At 37.5% G+C, this 24,058-nt stretch overlaps 1 protein-coding gene across 2 annotated transcripts; it reads left to right on the top strand.

Annotated features, from left to right (window-relative positions):
• The first annotated feature begins 2,590 nt into the window (after positions 1-2,590).
• Positions 2,591-6,204, top strand: LOC118737090 (RING finger protein unkempt). Of its 2 annotated transcripts, none has more exons than XM_036467368.1 (9): positions 2,591-2,719; positions 2,818-3,027; positions 3,903-4,322; positions 4,398-4,600; positions 4,703-4,825; positions 4,902-5,139; positions 5,197-5,413; positions 5,773-5,913; positions 5,978-6,204. In XM_036467368.1, the coding sequence occupies exons 1-9, from the start codon at positions 2,658-2,660 to the stop codon at positions 6,173-6,175; spliced, it is 1,812 nt and encodes a 603-aa protein (XP_036323261.1). In that variant the 5' UTR covers positions 2,591-2,657; the 3' UTR covers positions 6,176-6,204. The 2 variants fall into 2 exon arrangements, with proteins under 2 accessions (XP_036323261.1, XP_036323260.1); XM_036467367.1 differs by having other exon boundaries at positions 4,703-4,831.
• Positions 6,205-24,058: the final 17,854 nt, after the last annotated feature.

The following is a 24,058-nucleotide window of genomic DNA, read 5'->3' as shown; positions in this document are numbered from 1 at the left end:
TTTTTGCATACGAGTTTATGGTAGTTCGTAACATATTTTTGCGTAGGGGAAATTATGATAGCGAAAATTGAAAATTTAGGTCGAAGTTGCATGTTTTTACCGGATAAATTTTTGGTCGTCACAATTTTCTGTTAGAAAACAGCTGTTCAAATACAGATTCTTGAATTTCACAGCAGCAAAGGATTACATTTTTGGAATTGCAAAGTTAAACTGCCAAAATTGAATGATCTAATTACTGCCAAGTAACTGCTCATCATGGTGTTCTGAATGGTAGACAAATTCAAGGAAATCGTAGTAAAATCTTCATTTTCTTTCCAATTTGTTGCCGAATTTTCTAATGGCATAGGGCTGTTCAGGATGTTGTGGAAATGGTCTAAGATTTGCAGTTGGAATTGCATTTGCAAATTTTAAGCTTGTTGCCATGGCAACCGTGTGCATTTTATTGTTGTGGATTTACAAATGCAACGAATATGCTAATGCAGGACCATATGCATAAAATCCTGAACAGCCCTAATGTATGAAATAATGGGTGCAGATTTTTTTTTTTGATTTGTTTTGAGGAAATCGTCCTGAAATTTTTTGCCATAACCGTTTCATATGATTATCTTTAAAGTTTCGTAAAAAAACAGCAAGGAGTATGCCTTCTATCGCTATCACACCTGAGCAATTACAATTTTATTTTGGGAACAATAAATGGGATTTGTGCTATTTTTCACAATCTCTAAATGCTAAAGGATAATAAATCCTCAATCCTGCCAGTAGAATTCAAGTTTAAAAACGAAGTAAAAAACACAACCGGCTTCAATGCTCATACACAAATTTAGAAGTAATTTCATGTTATCAAAAATAAACAAGTAAGAAAGTCTAAGTTCGGGCGGAGCCGAACATTAAATACCCGGCGCAATTATTAAATATATGTTTTCCACCTTTCCGAAAGCTACCGCTACACGATAATCCGGGGTGTATAGATTTTAAGTAAATTAGCGTCCTTAAATTTCGAAATATTGCAGTTTCAAGCATTTCTGAATATACCGTTATATGAAAAGCGGTCGTAATTTTAGTCCGATTTCAATAATTTTCAACGCTTTGCTTTTATGTGGCAAGCACAATAACCATACCGAGTTTGGTTCAAATTGCTAGAACGGTTAGCGAGATACATATATGTGATCATAAGTGGGCGGTGCCACGCCCATTTTCCAAAATTGTATCATAAGCGTATTTCTTGGTAAAAAATTGTTGCAACCATCAATTTTGAATAAATTAGCTTTAATATTTACTAATTTATCGATGATTTTGTATTTTTCTAAATTTCGGCCATTTGGTATGTTGTAGCAGGACCAACAACTGTGCCAAGTTTGGAAGAAATTGGTGCAGCGGTTACCAAGATATACACATGTAACCATAAGTAGGCGTGGCTACGCCCATTTGCCAAAATTGTTTAATATTCTTATTTTTCGTCTAAAACTCATTGTAAATATCAATTCTGAGTGAATTATCTTCAGTAGTTACTAAAATATCGCACTTTTCGTATTTCTGAAAATTACCGTTATATGGGAGGTAGGCGTGGTTATTGTCCGATTTCGCCCATTTTCAATACCATCCGTCCTTGTGCACAAGTGCGCTCGGGTATAAAAAAATAAAAACAGGTGGAATACAATGCTTTATTTATCAATAATAATTTATAACAATTTCACGCCTTCGTAGTTCAGTCTAATAGTTGCATATAATTTCATGAACACTGGGCTCGAATAGTAATATCCTTTCACTGATTACGTGATACGTCCACCATCGAAAGGGATGGAGTACTTTCACGTATGTCATAATCCGGAAAATGTGTTTTTACGTGACGAGTAATACGATATAGTGTGTGACGATTCGAGCCCAGGTTTCTGGTGGTGAACTACACCTAGCTCTTTCTCAGCTAAATTTGACTGAGTTGCAGAGGGACAAAGCTACACAAGAATGAAGAGAAAGTTATGATTTTGCACAAACGCAACTTCATTTGTCCACCGAACTACGCAATTTATCAATACAAAAGCTGAAGCAACTACAGGTAATATTCTATTGAAACAAAAATGCAATATTCTTATATAAAATAAATAAACAATTCTTCATAGTTCAATGATCGGAACTAACCCTACATAATTAATATGTGACCATACGTGGTCAAAAGTTATCCGGTAACACACATACAAAATACTACAATGAATTGATAACCTTCTCCTTTTTTTTTAAATCTGGAAAAGGAACTAAAAGTTTGAGCATTGGGGTCCTTTATGATAATGAAATTCTGAAAATGCACCTGGGATCAATTCCCGTTCTGCGTATCGTGAAGTGAAAAGTCAAAAATTCACACCGAAATATGTGCGGTGTGAACGTGTTATTTTTACAATTCACAAATGACGCAGAACGAGTATTGGCCCTCTTGATCATAATATATTTTGTTTTTGTTTACAATAGCAATTTTCTTATTTATTTTTTCTACTACCACTCAATCAGATGTTTACGACTCTATACGTTGCGTTACGTTTTTCAGAAAATTGAAGGATTTGTAAAAGAGCAATTATGGCAGCACCAATCGAATAGCCGTATTTGTGGCGATTTTTGTTCCGCTTCATTTTCATTTTCTACGCTTTGCACATTTTAAAAGTGACAAAATGGCGAATGAAGCAAGCAAATTGCTGCTTTCTACACAACAAGAAAAACCAAATCATTACACGTAAATAAATAAAATACTTTAAAAATTTGTGATTTTTAGTGAAATGCAATGTGAAGTTTATATTTACTTAATGCTTGGTGCACTGTGGTGTCTTCTAGGTACTTAAAGGAATTTCGCGTCGAGCAGTGTCAGTCTTTTCTACAGCACAAATGCAACCAGCATAGACCGTTCGTGTGTTTCAATTGGCATTTCCAAAATCAACGCCGCCGTCGTCCTGTCCGTAAACGAGATGGCACTTTTAATTATAGTGCAGATAATTATTGTACCAAATATGATGAAACAACAGGGATTTGTCCTGATGGTGATGAGTAAGTATGTTTTCTTGTTGCTATTGTTTTGCAACCAGTGACCTGTGTTTTGTCTGAGACAGCATACGTACGTGATTGTCCTTCTTCCCCACCTCTTTGTGGGCAGTTCGAGAAATTGCGTTTCCATTATTTCCAACACCTCTTGGCTAAGTACAGATTCCTAACATTTGCTTCTTTTCTTTGATTTCGTCATTATCACCAATTGCTTTCATGTTTGCCTTCTTTGTTTTTGTTTTATTTTTGTTGTGCTTTAGCTCTATTTTGTGTTTCCGATGCAAATTCGTTTATGTTTTTCTCCTATTTCACTTCTGTAACACAAACGCGTACAATCTCCTTCGTTTGTCTCACTCATTCGTAATTCTGTTTATTATGGGAATTTCGGTACTTTCCACTCCGGTAGCGGTAGCGGACACCGGAGAAGCGAATTTGATACATTTTTCGAATGTAAATAAATATGAGCATAGGCAGACGCGTGTAGGAGTCGGTTTATTTACATTTTATTAAAAATTATTATGTAAAAATCGAGGAAATCCAATTTTGCAAATAAATTCATGAATCACATCTAACCACTGCTAGATTCAAGGCATTTTGAAGAAAACGTATTTTTTACATTTTGGCTAGATTTTTATTTTATTTCTTACAAACAAGTTTTGGGTTTTAAACCTAATGTTAATAAATAAATAAATAGATTAATTAATTTTGCATTAAAGTTTAAATAAAAATAAATATGTATGTATGCAATCTGATCTAATGTTTATTCAACTTTAATTAAGTTTTAGGTTATAAACGAAAGCATTACTGGCATTCCAAAGTTAATATGAATATCTATAGATTTTTCCTCTAATAAAATGATTTTATTTACATATATTACACAGCTGTCCATTTCTTCATCGCACCGCTGGTGATACTGAACGTCGTTACCATTTGCGTTACTATAAAACCTGCATGTGTGTGCATGACACGGACAGTCGCGGGTATTGCGTTAAAAATGGACACCATTGCGCTTTTGCACATGGCATTCAAGATCAACGTCCGCCAGTATACGATATAAAAGAGCTGGAATCATTGCAGAATGCAGAGCTTGTACTCGACGGTACAAATGCACAAAATGCGTTGGACAAGGAACGCAATCTAATGAATGAAGATCCAAAGTGGCAGGATACTAATTATGTTTTAACAAATTACAAAACGGAACCATGTAAACGTCCACCACGTCTTTGCCGGCAAGGCTATGCTTGCCCCCAGTATCACAATAGTAAGGATAAACGACGAAGTCCTCGCAAATTCAAGTATAGGTGAGGTTTGCTGAAAGCAGAGTACTAATATACCTATATGCACATCGGTCCAAAACATTTAAATTTTATTTGTAGGTCTACTCCATGCCCAAATGTTAAGCACGGCGAGGAATGGGGTGAACCTGGTAATTGTGAGGCAGGCGACAATTGTCAGTATTGTCACACGCGTACCGAGCAACAATTTCATCCGGAAATCTACAAGTCAACTAAATGTAATGATGTACAACAAGCCGGTTACTGTCCACGTAGCGTTTTCTGCGCTTTTGCACATGTGGAACGTAAGATTAATTACTGATATATTATTAGTTTAGAGATCAAGTATTTACTTATTGTATTAACATACTCCTCACAATCTGTGTTAACGGTTATTAATTTTACAGCATGTCCTATTGATGAACTTCGCGATAATGCGCTCTCAGCTAGTTTGGCTAACTCAAGTTTATTATCACGTTCCTCGGCGCCAATTAACATTCCTAGCTCCACTCTAAATAACTCTATGAACGGTGAGTGTAAGTTTTTCGCAAATTATCAATTTGGATGTGATGCAAAACTTAAATAAATTTCATATAAATTTTACAGATTTTAATTCTGCCGGATTTTCTGTCAACATTCCAAGCAACTCGCTCACATACAGCCCAACCAGTCACAGCAATCTATTCAGCGTGTCAGATGCATTTAACTATACCGGTTCCAATACAAATAAATTAAGTAACTCTCTCTCAGCGGCCACTCAAAACGATAGTAGTAGTTTGTTCTTTCCATCGCGAATCATATCCCCAGGGTTCGCAGATGGTTTATCAATAAGCCCATCCGTTAGGTAATTTACTGTGTAAGCTTAACTATAGCTAAAACTAATTTAGTTTTTATGTTGCAGAATATCTGAATTAAACTCAATACGTGATGACATAAATAGCAGCTCTGTGGGCAATATGTTATTTGACAACACTTTGACTACCACGAAAAATGCATTTTCGTTGCAATCTCTACAAAATCAAAACAACTCAGATGTCAATCGTTTATCAACCGAGTTAATGACAAAGAACTCACAAATTCTAAAGCTAACCAATCGAATTGATGAAACTGCTAGGAAGGTATGTTTGTAGGTGTACTAAATTACCTTTAACATTTTTATGTTATGAGAAAAAAAAACAGGTGGAAAACGATGCTTTGATTTTTTATCAATAGTAACTTATAACAATTTCATGCCTTTGTAGTTCAGTCTAATAGTTACATATAATTGCATGAATACTGGGCTCAAATAGTAACATACGTTCAAAAAAAAAATACGTGATACGTCAGTCATCCAAGGTGAATGGGATAAAGAGTACGTTCACGTATGTCATGTGTTTTTACGTGACGAGTAATTATCCCATTCCGCTTATACGACTAACGGTTTCACGTAATTTTCTTTCTGGTGGTAAACTACACATTGATATTTGCTCTTCCACAGCTAAATTTGACTGAGTTGCAGCGGGACAAAGCTAAGCAAGAAGCAATGGAGTGGAAAGAACGTTATGATTTGGCACAAACGCAACTTCATTTGTCCACCGAACTGCGCAATTTATCTATACAAAAGCTGAAGCAACTACAGGTAATATTCTATAGAAACAACAATGCATTATTCTTCTATTAAAAAATTAAAAAATTTTTCACAGTCCAAATTGCGTACAGATTTAGAAGATGTAGAAAAGGTATTATATTTGGAGAATGCTAAAAAATGCATGAAATGTGAGGAGAATAATCGCACAGTCACTCTAGAACCATGTAATCATTTTATACTATGCGACTCTTGCGCCTGCTCTGTGACGGAATGCCCGTATTGTCAAGTGTCCGTAGTTACAACACACACTTAAAGCAACTAACAACACAAAAAAAAAAAAAACTAACGCTTTCAGTACAAAAAGCTTAGTTATATTTGTTTCAATCAAATTATTTATTTAAAGTGTAAAAATAGGTTTTCAAATAACCAAGTATTGGACAAACATGAAGGAGAACAAAACAACAAATCATTAAACAGTCGAATTGAAATTAGCTTATAAGTAAACATATATAAATTGTGTTATTCGCACAACTAGCGAATAAGTTTAGGTGTCAAAAATCAATGAAATCCTAACTAATATATTTAGTATAAAAAATAGTGCTATTCGAATTTTCAGTAACTAAACTTCCAAGCAAACAAAACAAAGCAATTCATCAAGAAGCAATGAAAAAATTGTTTCTATTCCATTCTTTTGCACTTAATATATTTACAAAAAAAAAAAAAGAAAACAAAAATTAATTCAATTCACATGTATACATAATTTTTTACCTTTTTTACCATTTTCATTTCCGCACATTTGCATATGTATGTATGTAATATTTTAACATTATATTTTCATAAGTCAAATTCTGTTTGCGTTTTTTATTACCTAATGAAGTAACCGAATTTTATGTTCAAATATTCAATATGCCTCGGTTCAAACCAGTCAGTTTTAAAAAGTTGGTTTTGCATTGATATGACAATTTTTTGTGATCATAAGAAAATTTTGAAAAAAAGTTGTACATGCACTTGCTTATATGCAAATTAACACACACATACCTTATATGACATTAAACTTACAAAAATGTAAATTTATTTATATATAATTTACTTTAACTCTTTGTTTAGGAACAAATCAATTAAATTAGTATTCTATTTTTGCTGTCATAGTATTAAATATGGACTTGACGTCACCAGTGCATCCTTATAACTGATTACTCTAATACTATTATAGGTTATATAAAATATTTTTTTCTTTTTAAAACCCGCAGTTTTAACTGTTGCAGTGATTTTTCATGATCATTAAATTAATATAATTAAAGCGAATCATTAAAAAAATTGTAGATATTTTTGTGTACAATTGATTTTTGTTAAATGTAAGGAAATCCATGAACAGAAAAATGGGTATGAAGATTAAAGGTAAATTTCATCTTAAAGCATAGTATACAGTTCTCAAAAGAAACAAAAGTTCAAGAAATTGAAAAGAAATTTTCTTCTATCAAATTTTCTTAAAACAGTTTACACTTCTCAAGAACAACTTAGAGCAAAAGCAAAGTATTTTTATCAAGCAACAGAAACAAAAAAAAAATGTCTTCAGATTTTCTCGACAGCTGTATACTAAGCTTTCACACAAAAAAATTGTTCAGATCAGAAAATAAATACATATTTGGATTTTAATCATTTTTTGATTGTAACTTTGGGGAATTTTCATATCACCAAAGTAAAACTTTATATAGCTGGATAATTTGCGCTGTATTATTTTAGCAATATCAATGTTTTGTTTTAGTCTAGGTTATTAGCATAGAAATGGGGAATAAGGTGACGGAAACTGCATACAAAATACAAGAAAAGAATAAGTTAAGGTTAAGTTCACAACTAAGGTATTTTCCCAATCCGTAAATTTTCTTAAGTTACTTTTCTAAACGTGTTCTTCAGCGCAATTCACTTTAGAATTGTAAATTTTGTTTGGTTGTAGAATGTTTTAATATTGTTTTTATATACATATAGCGATTTCGAGAGAGCGCTCTAAATTGTAATGATTTATTGCTTCATGGTCATGATTTAAAATCCCTTGCATGTTGATATTTTGTTTTTTGTGCTATTTATTTAAAAATTTTTATGCTGGCTGATTTAAATTTTGTACCAATTTATACATTTTGCTCATAGTTATAATGGTACATACTCGTATTTTTGTCTTAGTTTTAAGTATTCAAGCTCAAATGATATCGTAAAAAAACAGGCAACATGTTTTTAATGTGTTCAATTTGGTCACATACAGTGTCGGTCAAAGTGGAAAAATGAATGGTGTTTCGTTTTTAATATTTACAATGCTTTTCCAGCTAAAGTTCCAAAAATTTTAATCTAAATTTCGAGCGTTTCAACCAGAATTTATATACATTTTTTCAGTATGTAGTTAACAACTTTAAAACATTTTAGTAAAGTGCAAGTTTTAAGCGGCTAAAAAATCGCATTGATTTATGTTTTTTTTTTTTTTGCTGACGGCTTTTTTTTTTGGGGGGTTTGGGGTTTGGTTGGCCGGAAACTAAGTTCTCTAAACGCCAGGCTCTTCCTCCGTATTCTTAGTTAACTCTCAGAGTTTTGTAGTTCCCGTTGTGCTACACGATTGCGTAGCTGCTTATATGCAGGTGAGTTGTGTCGTCTGAGGAATCCTTGCTTAAAGTGAATCGCGAGCTTGGATGTCAGCGCTGCTCATTGATGGCAGGGTTGATCGCCGTTGTGCTTGTTCACAGTAGATTAGTGACACTAATTGAACTTAGTGTTTCGTACGCACAATGAAGACGAATGCATTTGTTTAATGCAAAGTTGACGGTGTATAGGAATGATTTTTTTTTATTTTTTTTATTTTATTTTTTATAGTATATGTTTTTCCCAGGTGAAGAACGAAGTGGACGGTATTATACCACTGATAAAGATTTTATTTTATGAACGTACATATTTAGAATTGAACCCTCGCTTTTTTGAGAAAATTGGATAACTGAATAATCTTGTCATGATTCCAGTCGTGAAGTATATCGAAAAAGTTGGTGTTATTTTGAAAGATGGAGAAGCCATCTCGAATGCGACTTAGGAGTGAGCATTGGAAGGTTTGGTGCAGGTAACTGTCCTGAAGTCCATATCTGCAGATGTTAGAGTTTAGGACTTTAATCTTGTGCAAATATTCGTTGTCGTATGTCCGTCCCGTGAGTATTCTATTTATTGTTTTTGTTTCTCTAGGCTCTAGGGTTTTTGCATAGAACCAGGGCTTTTTGACTTTTGTAGTGAAAATTTGGGCAAAAAGATTGGGTTTGATGGCCGAGAATGCGAGGACCTCCTCGTACCTATTGTTTTCAATTTCGTCACGTATCCTCCTACTCGCCTCCTCTTTGGTAAGTTTGACCTGTAGAATATTGTTTGAGTTTATGGCATCTTTGGCAATCTGATCAGCCTTTTCATTCCCTGCAATCTCTTTATGACTTGGGGTCCAGATTATTGTTACACGGACAAAATCAGCTTGCGCTATTGTATTGTGAATCGTGGCAATAAGGTGGTTTTGGGTTCTTTCCTTAGTGAGTAGTTGACAGGCTATCAGACTGTCCGTAAAAATTGCCACTTTCGTGTACTGTCGATCTTTTGCAAGTAGTAAGGCTTGGAGTATGGCTATCATTTCTCCATAACTGGAGGAGGACTTAAAGTCAAGTTTAAAGGCGTGCTCTGATTTGTCCTGGGCATTGAAGACTGCAATCCCAGTAGAGCTACTGCCCACCGAGGCATCTGTGAAGAGGATACTGAAATTGGACGCTTTAAAGTCGTGTATTATTTGGTTATATGTCGCTTTGATTGTTTCTATTGGTAAGTTGGTTTTCTTGTCACTTAGAGTTCTGGTTATTATACTTAAGTTAGTAGTGGATATTGCTGTGTCAACTATTTCAAGATTGTTGAAGATATGCCTAAACTGATTGAAAACCTGACTATAACTAGAGTTGACGCAGTCCTCATTAAAGAGTTGTTCCTTAAGGGAGTCGTCAGTCGAAATATTGTTGAGTAACTCTTTGGCTGTGAGCCACGTTGCTCTTTCACTGGGGGGGTAGTTCGTTTGCCAGGGCGTATATTAGGGGTACAGGGGTTGCTGGAGTTAGACCTAGACATCTTCTCAGGAAGCTATTTTGATAGGTTTGTATTTTTTTGTTAACTGTCTTGGCGCAATTGCTCATTGAAGACCGGCTGTATTCTATCTTGCTCCTGACTATTGCTTTGTAGTAGTTTAGTGTCACTTTAGGGTGCAATCCCGACTTGACAGATGTGATGCATTTGAAGAGATTTGAATTTTTTTGGGACTTCCTTATTACTTCGTCATAGTGCTCCCTAACCGCTAGGGAGGCGCTTATCCGCCTACCAAGAAACTTAATTGATTGTACCTGCTCCAACTGTTGGCTGTTACAGGTTATGTTTGGGATTGTTTTGTTGCCTTTTGAGACATACATAACATAGGTTTTCGCTAAGTTTAGTGATAGGTTCAGTTCTTCACATTTTACTGAGAAAGTGTTTACCTTGTTCTGAAGGTTGGCCAACGCCCCATCAAGATTCGGATGAGCTGATAACAATACGAAATCATCCGCGAACTGGTAGACCCTAGTGTGGCCGTCTTCAATTTCATGGAGTTGTTTGGTGTACATATTAAAAAGAAGAGGGGACAGACAGCTGCCCTGGGGCAGTCCGTCACAAATGTCTATCGAGTGATTACCCAGTTGCAGTTTTCTGTAAGAGAGAAAATTGGAGATCCATTCCGTGTATGTTAGTGGAATATCAGCATCACCCAAAACTCTTCTCAGTTCTGTGAGACTAACGAAGTTGTAGGCATTGCTAATATCAGTCGAACAGAATGATTTTATACCCTTTACTCTTTAAAAAGACTATGGCCCCTATTGCGAGTGTCGACTGGCAGTAGAATAGAAATTTGTCGATCGAGTCGATCATCTTTTATTTTGCTATTGTGTAACTTGATCGATAAAAATTTGTACTATTGTGAATGGTGACGGAATTGTAAACAGCTGTTTGTTTGTTTACATTTGTTTCTTTAATGTTTCATTTACATCATTTTTAAAATAATTGCTTTTATTATAAAATTTAAAAAATGGACACAGTTGAAATATGGTTTAGTGATGAGGAAGATGATGTGGAAGCTAATAGATTAGTAGAGTTGGCTAAAGCATGGAGGGAATTGCGAGATTCGTCGGATCCCATGGAGTTGGAAGATGAAGTGTATGTACATATGTGAATTTTATGAAAAGAAGTTGCGTTCCTGATGCTTCAAGGTTTTTAGGTTTTGCAGGATTTGCAGGAAAAGCTGTTTTCCTCATTAATAAATTTTATGGAAATTTAAGAAATACGGTACCGTTTAGTTATTTGTACAATGATGTTGAGTATTTGTGTCCAAACGCGTGACCCGAGTTTTAAAACTTTAACATACAAGTGCAGTGAAAGAATTAAACTTTAATTTAACATAAAGATTTCAAGTTTCCGAGCATTAGTTAATTAATAAATTTTGCAGTGTTTTGTAAACTTTGATGTTGGTTCTGCGCAAAAACACTGTGGATGGCGAAGCCGGAATTATATGCACAAGAAATATTGTATATCTTTCACAAAAGAAGCGGAGCTTCCTCCCCTGCTCTTTATGGAAATTCCTTTGCCTATGTCCTCACTCTCCTGCATCAGCTCGACCAACCGCGCAAGTTGCCTTTTGTTGCTTACAATTTTTTATCTGTAATTCAGACACATATGTACATACATATGTATATTTCACAATTTTTTACAACTTCCAATTCAATTGACTTACTTTTTATCAATTATAGTACCACTTTCTTATGTAAATTTTATAAACGCAAAATCCAACGACTAAAAAACAGCAATAGAAGGATGAGCGATTAAAAAGTATTCACAGTCGCTAATTGAGCGACTAAGCGACACTCACAATAGCATCGATAATCGATAATCGCTTAATAGTCGTTTATCTACTGCCAGTCGACACTCGCAATAGGGGTGTATGTCGTGAAGCAGATAGTTCGTGCATGTCGTAGCGGACCTATTCTTGCGGTATGCAAAAGAGTTTTTGGGGAGCAGCTTGTTTACTTCTAGAAACTCCGTGAGCATATTTTTTATGACCAGATTGATGCATTTCAGCAGAACTGAGAGGAGCGCTATGGGTCTGAAGTTCGTGAAGTCGTTCACGTCCTTATCTATTTTTGGTATCGGTACCATCCTAATTATGCGCCATTTCTCTGGAATTTGATTAGTTAAGAATATATTATTTAGGGCTGTGCGTAAGTTGTTGAGCGCACCTTCTGAGAGTGCTTTAAGCATGTTGTAGGTGATTTGATCTGTGCCTCCTGCAGACTGCTTTTTGTGTCTTACCACATCGTGAAGCTCTTCAAAACTAATGGCTAGATCGTTTGCCGGAATCGTCTCATTGTTGGGTGCAAAACCATGATTTGTTGCTGGGACTTGACTTTTTAGATACTGCAAGTAGTTGATATTGTTTTCCTCTGACCATGCTAACCTATCTGCTGACTTGAAGTCACCCCTCATCGCTTTCACAAACCGCCAGGCTTCTTTTGAAGTGGGACTTTCGTTCAGTTCCTCGATCTTTTTTTGAAAATTGCGTTTTTTGGCTTCTTTGACTTGATCCTTCCAAGTCTTCTTTATTTCTATTAGGCTTTCAAAATTTTCAGGGGATGGATAGTCCTTGCACTTTTTGGAGGCACATTTCAGTAGCCGAAAAGTCTTGCTTAGGGTGTCGCTCCACCAGGCTTTGGGTGTTCTGTTCGCTCGCGGAGTGTAGGTTGCTGCCTCAACTTCGCCCCTGATTTTTTCCTGAATGTCGTCAATGTCCGGTTCGAGCTCTAACTGTCGGATACCTGATATTAATTTGTTTTGGGCTAAGAAGCGCTGTTGGTAAGTGACTAGAGTGGTAGACTCTATGACCACCGGAAAGTGGTGACTTCCGCCAATCCTTACCGGGTCTGTTTTCCATATGAAGGGTATGTTGCTGTTTGTGAAGGAGAGGTCTAGGACTGACCCATTGGGTGCTTGCAGGTTGGTCTTGAAAGTCAGTGACCCATCATTAAGTGGCCAGAAGTTATGCTCCTCAACTATATTTTGAAGATTTCTTCCTCTACACGATGTAACCTGATCACCCCAAGCTGTGGATCTGGCGTTAAAATCTCCCAAAATAAGGACATTTTGGCAGTTTTCTAAAAAGGTAAAAAGTCTGGTGATCTAATTTCTGAAGATTTCTGTGGGGATCGATTGCGGAAAATAGGTGGCACATATAACTACATTGGAGTTCAAGTTTTTGGATTGGACTACTACTATGTCTAGGTCAGACACGAAAGTTATTTTCCTGAATTTAATGTTTTTCTTTAGAATTATGGCTACGCCCCCGTACCCATCGCTTCTGTTTTTTTCAATGATATTAAAACCTATGATGTTCCTATGGTTCTGTTCGTTTGAGCTGAAGATTTCGCTCAAGCATGCGCAGTCAAAATTGTCGTTGTTTAAAATGTATTCAATGGTGTTTATATTCGCTTTCAACGATTGGCAATTATATTGCAATATTTTCATCAGTATTTATGGAGGGATTTGAAGCCTTACTGATAGCTTCTATGTCGTCCTGTGTGTTTAACCAATTGTATTTTTGTTTGAGTTTGTTTAGTTCAGTTGCTGTTTCCCCTAGTTTGTCATTTATACATAGAGTTTGTACTAGTTTGAACATTTGGGTCAGGAGCTTTTCTAACTCCGTCACTTTTCCCTTTAGGTATTCGGGTTTGTCCAACACCGAATCCCTGGTAATGTTTTTTGGTCTTTCTAAGGACCTGTCAGCTACCCTATGAGGGGTTTGTTTTGCCGCCCTAGCTTCACGGGCTACCACATTGTACCTGACTCTAGTAAGCCTCCTATTCACTTCGCTATCCCTATTTTTGGTTACACTGATTTCATTTGTTAAAGGCGGAAATTCCGCCTCATCCACAGGAAGGATGCTGAAACGATTTTCATTTCGGGGAAAGTATGCTTGAAGGGTCTCCTTCCGAGAGAGTTTTTTAACAGCCCTAATATAATTCACTGACTTTTCTTTGGTCCAAACCTCACACACCTGCCTATTCGCCGCCGTGTGATTTAGACTTCCACACAAGATGCACTTTTTCTCACACGTGCTTGGATCGCAATTGTCTTTGCCGCATTGTACGCACCGTTTCCTGGATTTACAGGCAAACTGCGTGTGCCCAAGCCTGCCGCAGTTCAAGCACTGCCTCAGTGGGGGGACATAAAAATCGACATAAAGCTTTGTATAGTCTAGCACAATGTGCTTGGGTATTTCTTTGTTTGCGAAGCCTATTTTGACTGTCGTGGTCGGAATTAACTCGTTATTTTCGGCTTTACGCATAAAACGCCTGACCGACATTATCGGTATGCTGGCAGTCGCATTATTTTTAATGTCTAAGTCGGTATAGGAGATGGGGATACCCCTAACAACGCCATAGCATTCCAAAGCAGTTCGCGGTACGAACGCTCTCAACCCCATTGCCTTAATTTTAGTATTAAGGAGAAAATTATTCGCAGCAGCACAGCTCTTAAAAGTTATTTTGTATAGGCTTTTTCCTAGAGCCTCGATTAAGTCCATATCTCTAATTCTAAGATGTTTGATCTTATCAAACAAGGTAAGGCCATTGGTGATTTTTTCTTGGGGAATGTCTTGGCACAACGCCGCGTCCACTAAAGTAAAAATTGGTCCAGTAAAATTTGAGGGATACATAACCTCATTGTCTGTAAACTTCTGAACATTGTTGTCAGTCACTGTACTTGTAGCAGCGTCATATGCAACCGCAGCTAGCGGCTCTTCAGTTTCCGTTACCTTGCGGTTTTCGGGTACAGTATCGTCTTCCATCGTCATACTTTCACTGTCACTACCGTTGTCCATGTCTATTCCAAGATTATTACCTGCACCAACCGTATTTCGAGACCCGTGCCTCAATTTGATTAGCTCAGGGGTTTTGAGCATTTTCGCTAAGTTTTCCTCGGCATTTTTTCTTAACCTTTTCCCCTTTGCCTTATTGGCACTCGAGATGGCTTCACAGTCATCCGCCGATGACGCCACCGACCCAGCAGTCAGCGACGCCATAGCGGCTATCGGTTTTGCTGCCGTACGCGGCAGTCTTATGCACTAAAGGTACACTTGTACACCACCAATAGAAAATATTTTCACACTTCACAAAAAGATTCAGGCAAAATTACTCACCCAGCAATCTTTCCAGCAGTGGTTTACGGGATCCAAATTGTAAATGAAATTGAACGATCACCCAGAAGCGAGACGGGTAAAATCTAGTTTACAGCGTAGCTGTACTTTAAAATGTTCCAAAAACTGTATTATATGCACTTGCACGTGCCTGTGCGCCAAAAGCAACATTAAAACAAAGCTCAGATCGTTCACGACGAGAGAGGGAATGTGTGCTGACGGCTTTTGCGGTTTTTTTTTTCCAATATAAATAGCGAACTTTAGGAAAACTGCCGTTGACGTTATTTTATTTTTTTCATAAACGGTCTTGCGCATATTCTTCCACAAATTTATGTTTACATGGAAAAAGTGCGAAACCGCTTAAATAAAAAAAAAAAAAATATAAAAAATCAATGCGCTTTTTAGCCGCTGAAAACTTGCACATATTTTACTAAAATTTTATAAGCAAAAAAAAAATAAAAACATTCTAGTTGAAAAACTCGAAATTTAGATAAAAAATTGTGGAATTTTTCAAAATTCTGTATAAAGTTTGAAAGTGTGTTTTATATGGTTTTTGTTAAAGCATGCACCATATTTTTATAAAAAAATCAAACAAATTTTAACTTGAAAAACATTGTAAATATTGAAAACCAAACACCATTAATCCACTTTTGACCGCCACTGTACATACATACATATATATTTCGGACTTCATTGCAATTATTCATGCGCAGCTTATTGGTGTGTAAATAGTGAAAAAACAAAAAAATTATTACGTATGGGTCATTCCAGCGAAGACGACCCTGCAGCTAAAAAAAAAATACATACATTTAAATCTGTGAAAACAGTAAAGCAGGTTGATTTATTGCTTAGAAATCGATATTTATCGCTCCTGTGATAGAACAGAAACAAGTAACTTATTTTTCTTTGGGTAAATTGGTGAAAATTAAAGTTTTGTGTATCCTACCTGTCACGTTGGAGTGTCCTATATACGAATAACAATCTATAAAGCCCACCTACACCACAATTATGACAAAGAAAATAAAGGTATTTATGAAGTTCTTTTTGGAATCCAATTTCATAAAATTTTTTTAATTTTTATTTTCAAAATGTTCACAGAATTTTAAACTTCTCGGCATAGCATTTTGTATAAAAAAATCCCATAAAATTCCCAAATTCCCAGAGTGGCGCTTAAACCAGAGCCGTAACGGTTGTCATCTTTTTAATAAAAAAATCATAGTTTAACCAGTAACATTGGATTTATATTTTTCCGAACAAATCTAATCATTATTTATGAGTTTTATTTTTAGATCAAGAATAATCGTTGTTTTTGTATTTTTATTTTTTCGGAAAATTTTGTATCGTAATTTTTTGTGTTATTTTTTTTTTGATCCTATTATAACAGTTATTTTCAGATTTAATTCTTTAGATCACAGAAGATTTAAATCGGTCACAAAAAAGCAGTCTCCATCATAACGGTTAAAAATGTTCGATAAAAATAAAATCACAAAATAACGATTGAATTTGACTGAAAAATCGAACAATTACGATTTTGCAACTATCGAAAAATAAATATTTTGTTATTTAAAGGTTATCTTCGGTCTCTGGATTAAACTCGTCTCCGGCAGCTAATGTAAACTTTTTTTTTAACCGAATGTGAGTTAACTCTCTGTAGTTAAAAAGGCGTTTAAGCTTTTGATACTTATTCGAGCAAGTTTTCATTTCATTAAGGCATTCTCGCCATTCAAGTTCCTCAGACAGAATATTTTTACAAGATTTAGAAAAAGCACATAAAATTGCCAAAAAATATTATTATTTATTTTTTTTCATTTTGCGTTGCGTGTAAGCGGTTACCCAACGCACAGCATTACATATGTAAAAGTCTGTTGATTTTTGATTTCTACGTAAAATGACATGCTATGCAGTGCAGTGCAAAGTATGCATAACTGAGCCTTTAAAATGGTTTTACTTAAGAAGGCCTACCTAAATTATCTCCTGGGATGGAATATAATTTGGGATTCTAATTACAGTCAGACATGACGCAGCCGTAACCTGTGTGTATTTACTCTAAAATCTGTAAGAACCGAAAGTCGACCATAAAATACTACAAAAGCTAGAATATTATTTCTTCTTCTTCTTCTTTTTTGGCGCTGTAACCGCCTAAGCGATTTTGGCCGAGTTCAGCAAAGCACGCCAGTCGTTTCTCCTCTGTGCCAACTGACGCCAATTGGAAACGCCAAGTGAAGCCAAGTCCTTCTCCACCTGATCTTTCCATCGCAGTGGGGGCCTCCCTCTTCCTCTGCTACCACCAGCGGGTTCCGAGTTGAATACTTTCAGAGCTGGAGCGTCGGTGTCCATTCGAACGACATGGCCAAGCCAGCGGAGCCGCTGTATTTTAATTCGCTGCACTATGTCTATGTCGTTGTAAAGCTCATACAGCTCATCGTTCCATCGTCTGCGGTACTCGCCGTCGCCAACGCGTAAAGGCCCGTAAATCTTCCGCAAAATCTTTCTCTCAAACACCCCAAGAGCCGCCTCATCGGATGTTGTCATTGTCCATGCTTCTGCGCCATATACCAGCACGGGCATGATGAGTGACTTATAGAGCGTGGTTTTCGTACGTCGAGAGAGGACTTTACTCCTGAATTGCCTACTCAGTCCAAAGTAGCACTTGTTGGCAAGAGTGATTCTACGTTGGATTTCAATGCTGACATTATTATCGGTGTTAATGCTGGTTCCCAAGTAAACGAAATTCTCTACTTTCTCGAAATTGTAACTGTCAACAGTGACGTGGGTGCCAAGGCGCGAATGTGCTGACTGTTTGTTTGATGACAGGAGATACTTCGTCTTGTCCTCGTTTACCACCAGACCCATGCGCTTTGCTTCCCTATCCAACTTGGAAAAGGCAGAACAGACTTCGCGGTTTTTGTTACCGATGATGTCGATGTCATCGGCATAAGCCAGCAATTGCACGCTCTTGTAGTAAATTGTTCCTGAGCGGTTCAGTTCTGCAGCTCTTATTATCTTCTCCAACATCAGATTAAAGAAGTCACATGAAAGGGAGTCGCCCTGTCTGAAACCCCGTTTTGTGGCGAACGGCTCGGAGAGGTCTTTTCCAATTCTGACGGAGCTGGTGGTATTGCTCAACGTCATTTTACACAGCCGTATGAGTTTTGAGGGGATGCCAAATTCAGACATAGCGGCGTATAGGCAACTCCTTTTAGTGCTGTCAAAAGCGGCTTTAAAGTCGACAAATAGGTGGTGAGTGTCGATCCTTTTCTCGCGGGTCTTTTCCAAGATTTGGCGTATTGTGAATACCTGGTCTATGGTGGATTTGCCAGGTCTAAAGCCACACTGATAAGGCCCAATCAGTTCATTGACGGTGGGCTTCAGTCTTTCGCACAATACGCTCGATAAGACCTTGTAACCTATGCTTAGAAGGCTGATCCCGCGGTAGTTGGCGCGAATGGCGGGGTCACCTTTCTTGTGGATTGGGCAGAGCACACTTAAATTCCAGTCGTCGGGCATGCGTTCATCTGACCATATTCTGCACAAGAGTTGATGCATGCACCTTATCAACTCCTCGCCGCCGTACTTGAATAGCTCAGCTGGCAGGCTGTCAGCTCCAGCGGCTTTGTTGTTTTTCAGCCGCGTTATTGCTATACGTACCTCGTCATAGTCAGGCGGTGGAACGTCGACTCCGTCATCATCGACTGCGGGCTCGGGTTCTTCTTCTCCACAACTTTCTGTGCTGCTGCCATTTAGTAGGGCGGAAAAGTGTTCCCTCCATAATTTAAGTACGCTCTGGACATCAGTTACTAGGTCGCCATTATTGTTCTTACAGGAGTGCGCCCCGGTCTTTAAACCTTCCGTAAGTCGCCTAACTCTCTGGTAAAATTTTCGGGCATTCCTCCTGTCGGCCAGCATTTCAAGCTCTTCGCACTCACGTATTTCTGCCTCTCTCTTCTTGTTGCGGCAAATACGTCTCGCTTCCCTCTTCAGATCCCTATAGCGGTCCCACATAGCGCGCGTTGCGCCCGATCGCAGCGTGGCCCTGTAGGCGGCATCTTTTTTCTCTGCAGCTTCCTGACACTCCTCATCGTACCAGTTGTTCTTTCGGGCTCGCTGAAATCCGACTACTTCTTCGGCGGCGGTACTTAATGAGCGGGAAATGTGGTTCCACTGCTCGCATATGTCGGTTTGTTGAAGAGTGCTCTCTGAGAGCAGGTGTGAGAGTCGAGTAGCGAAAGCGCTGGCTGTCTGTTGTGATTGCAGCTTTTCGACGTTAAGCTTTCCTTGCATATTTGGGCGCACATTTTTTGCTGCACATAGGCGGGTGCGTATCTTGGCTGCAACAAGATAGTGGTCCGAGTCGATGTTTGGGCCTCGGAGTGTGCGTACGTCTAAAACACTGGAAGCGTGCCTTCCGTCTATCACAACATGATCGATTTGGTTTCTCGTTTTTCGATCCGGAGACAGCCAGGTAGCTTGATGGATCTTTTTATGCTTGAACCTAGTACTGCATACTACCATGTTTCGGGCCCCGGCGAAGTCGATCAGCCTCAATCCGTTGTCGGACGTTTCGTCGTGGAGGCTGAATTTTCCGACGGTGGTTCCAAAGATCCCTTCTTTGCCCACCCTGGCATTGAAGTCGCCAAGCACGATTTTGATATCATGACGGGGGCAGCGCTCGTACGTGCGCTCCAAGCGCTCATAGAAGAGATCCTTGGATGCCTCATCCTTCTCTTCCGTCGGGGCATGGGCGCAGATGAGCGAGATGTTGAAGAATCTCGCTTTGATGCGGATTGTGGCTAGACGCTCGTCCACCGGGGTGAACGACAGTACTCGGCGACGGAGTCTCTCTCCCACCACAAATCCAACTCCGAATTTGCGCTCTTTTACATGGCAGCTGTAGTAGACGTCGCAAGGCCCCAGACATTCTTTGCCTTGCCCCGTCCAACGCATTTCTTGGATGGCGGTGATGTCAGCTTTTGTCCTTACGAGGACATCAACCAGCCGGGCAGAGGCACCTTCCCCATTAAGGGTCCGGACATTCCAGGTGCATGCCCTCAAATCGTAGTCCTTTAAACATTTGCCGTGGTCGTCATCATAAGGGGGGGTCTCATCCGAGGCTTTGCCTTGCTTCTTCACTGGAAGTGGTTTTTACGTGGCGGGTCCCAAGCCCAGCGCACAACCCATTGCTGGGACGGGGGTGGTTTCGCAACCAAATACACGTTTATATAGCGAGCCGCTTGCTCCAAGCAGACACCCGCTTGCAGCCGCACCTACTGGTGAACAGACGCTGCAGACTTCAGTGAGCCATTAAACCGAATAAGTCAGAGTGGCCCCACCGAAGCTCCCTCTCTTTCTGCCGTGACCCAAGGCTCCACTCGGATTGGTTACCGCATCTCGCACATGGGTTGCTCACGTTGCCCAGAGTGCGCGAACGAGGACGCAAGAGTCGGGATTGAGTATAGCCATGCAACTGTAACTGCATACCCAGCGCAATGACTATACCCCATTGCACTAATATTATTTAATTTAAATTTAAATTTATGTCTATTACAAATTTTTTGCTTAACACTTTTATTTTTTAGGTACGTCTGGGAGACACTTTTATAACTTGCCCGAATAAATAGCCCTTATTTATGTACTTCCCTAAGCACGAGTACCTCCACGCCCCATTATCTAAAGCTCAACTTTATAAGCTTTTCATGCTCTAAATGCTATTTTATCGACACTTCCAATCTTTAAGGTGGACTTCAAAAGCAAGTAAAAGCTCGCATCTCTGAGGGGGTTATTGAAACCCCAATTTTCGTAAATTTTATACACGTACCTTACGAAAAAAATGCTAATCAATTCAAAAATAAAAATAAATCGCTCAATAGCATACCATCGAGTGTGACCGGGGTATTATTTAATTTAATAAAAAAGCTATCATATGTCCAACTCAAAGTCAAATCCATTAATCAAAAAGATAAATATACTTAATTGTAGGGGGAAAACATCTCCGCATATTTGTCGTGGGAAGTGCTATGCTGAGAGTTATCATTATAGAAAAAAAGTGATAGCCATACAACTTTTAATGAATACCATTATTGAGCTTTAATGCGATTTAACGCAATATACCGATCCCACCTCCATCTATCGAGAAAAAGATTACCACAAAAGTTTTAGAAAAAAAAAACTTGACCGCAGCCCAAATTTTTTTGTAAAACTATTTCTCCCTATATACCAGCTAACAAAATATATTCTGAATATGATTAAAATTTTATCACTAATACGAATTTCGTAAGTATGTCTGTAAATCTATTCTTACGTTGTTTGGTGGTCTACTTTTTAACGAATATGCCATCTTGTGAGTCATAGAAGAGAATAGAACAAAAGATATAGTTTTTGCAAATATGTATATTATCTCTGGCGCGACCCATCACTAAAAGTTTTTACAGAAATATTTATTTTAATGTATCTAACCTAAATACCAGTTTTAAAAATACTTATCGCGACTTTAGCGCCACCTACCGGTTACAGTTTATACCCATCGAGATGACTCCACAAGCTCAAAACAAAATTCCATCAAAATCGGTCGAATGTACAGTGGAACTTTACAGCCTTTTACAGCCTATCTCGAACGATTCGTCTGCAGACGATATCGTCTCTGCCTGCAATTTTGTAAGTCTGTCGTTCGTCTTGTCTTTATGTCGATTACGTCGCAACCACCTCCATTTGGTTTCAACTGGCTAGAATAATATTGCCGAACTAATTTTTGAAGTATTTTTAGAGCCCAAGCACACCAAGGCGAATTCATATAAGGTGGTGTTGCCTGTTAGGGTTTTCATCGTCGACGTCATTGCCCGAATGGGGGGTATGTCTCTAAATTTCGTATTTTAGAAAAAAAAAAAACAATATTTGGCTCCTGCAGCTATGCCTTGACCGCCTTCCTTTAAATGTTACCATCAAAAACCTAAATTATTCCAGCTAAATCAGTTTGGAAAGTCCGAAATTTTTGCCCATGTTTTATTTTTCCAAAGTGTATTTCTGGTCGATAAAAACATGATTTCAATGTACAGAATTCTGGAGAAATTTTAATCAAATATCTAACACATTTCACTGTTTCCTGAGACTTTTAAAATACTTGAAAAAGAGGGTTATAATAGAAACCGATGCTTTTAGAAAAAGTCTGAGCCACCCTAACGCCTCAAAATAATTTTTAATGAGGCTTATTACATTTTTTTTTTTATAAAAACGCCATTAAGAGTGATTTGGAGAGTTGCGCATTTCTCAACTGGCTAATAAAATAATCAACGTATTAAAAGTGATAAAATTTCTTAAGCAATTTTTAATAACTATGTTTTTGATGCAACTTAAACCACTCTCTTAAAGAATCATTTTTTGTTTGTTTTATTTATGCGTAATTCATTTCTATGTTTATTTTTTTCTTGAACAGAAATTTGTGATTTGAAAGTGAATTAATACTCCATCGAAATATGAGCACCAGCATTGGCACTTTGCTAAGATTTTTTAAAAATTTGCTACCCTACTACGCTTTATCCTATTTTGACTACGCTTTTTTATATTTCATTCAACTTTGTTCATTTTTGTGTAAAAATTCGCCCCTAGTCCTTGAACAATTTAAGCAAATTTATAAGATTTTTATTACTTTATTTACCAAAAAAAAAAGCTTTACTTATGAAAAATTTAGAAAATCTTACTATCAGATTATATATTTTTAAGTTTGGTTATATTTATATTAAGATGGCAAATTTTTTTTTATTTTTCGAGATAGGATTCGGGGCACCTTTCCAAATTTTTCCTCTTTTCAAAAGAGGTGCGGGCACGATTATTTACGTTTCTAGTTATAAATTTAGACGATGCTTCGGAAAGGTTAATATTTTACTCTAGAAGTATTTTGTACATATTAACCAAACAATTGCTTAAGCAACCTTACAACATTTCAAATTTAAATTAGTTGAAAAATTATTACAAACTTCAGTTGTCATGGCAACAGTAGCTTGTTAGAAAAAGTCAACCATATTTTGTCAGTTTCACATGGGTTCATTAGCGCATTTCAAGGTCATTGGCTATTGGTTGATACTTGAAAATTGAGAGTTGGTATATATCTGTGGTCATCATGATGCAGTAATACGAGGTGATATCAGTTGTGACAGCTCGATTTGATACTGCCTTAGCTCAGTAGAATAAGAAGAAGAACAGGACGAAATTAATCCTCATTTGGGGGATATGGTCAATATGGCGGAATTAGAGCGAGAAGCTGCTAGCCGATAACACCTTGTATTATGGCATCATGTGTGGTCATAAACTATAACCGCCTGTATATGTATTACAAATACCAAAAGGAAAATAATGAGGGGGTGCCCCATTTTCTATGATGACATTTTTTCCCCATACAAAACTTGGACCACTCTACACCACATACATTAGACCGTATCAGAAAAAAAGTTTCAGGTACCCCCCTGACTCTAAAGCACTTTTGCAAGGTAATTTCGGATGTTTTTTTGCCGAACGTAGGGATCACCATTTTGCATTTGTAGTCGGATCTTAAAGTAGGATATAGCGATGGTAGCGAAAAATTTGTTTGTTCCAAAGTTCATTCACCTAAAGCTCCTCATTCTAGTACTGACCCATCAGATCTCGGGTCTTATTACCTTAAAATACCACCCTAATGCCAGTAAACTAAAGCTCGTCAAAAACCATTAAACTTGTTTAAAGGAGTATTTCGATTCCAAGGCACTTACAATTTTTTTCGGCCTTCTTAAATTATTCATTATATCTTCAAAGTCGGATCTTAAAGTATGAAACATCGATGTTCTTATCACGAAAAGAAAATTTTTTTGTTTCAAAGTTCGTTGGACCGCAAGTAGCCCGTTTTAGTACTAATCCACCAGATCTCAGTTCTTACCACCATCAGTATATTAAAGCTCATCAAAAATC

The sequence above is a fragment of the Rhagoletis pomonella genome, unplaced genomic scaffold (assembly GCF_013731165.1).
Source record: "Rhagoletis pomonella isolate Grant_MI unplaced genomic scaffold, Rhpom_1.0 Rhpom_scaffold_00004, whole genome shotgun sequence".
Lineage (NCBI taxonomy): Eukaryota > Metazoa > Arthropoda > Insecta > Diptera > Tephritidae > Rhagoletis > Rhagoletis pomonella.
The sequence above is the reverse complement of the archived record's forward strand: the minus strand, read 5'-3'. Positions and strand labels throughout refer to the sequence as shown.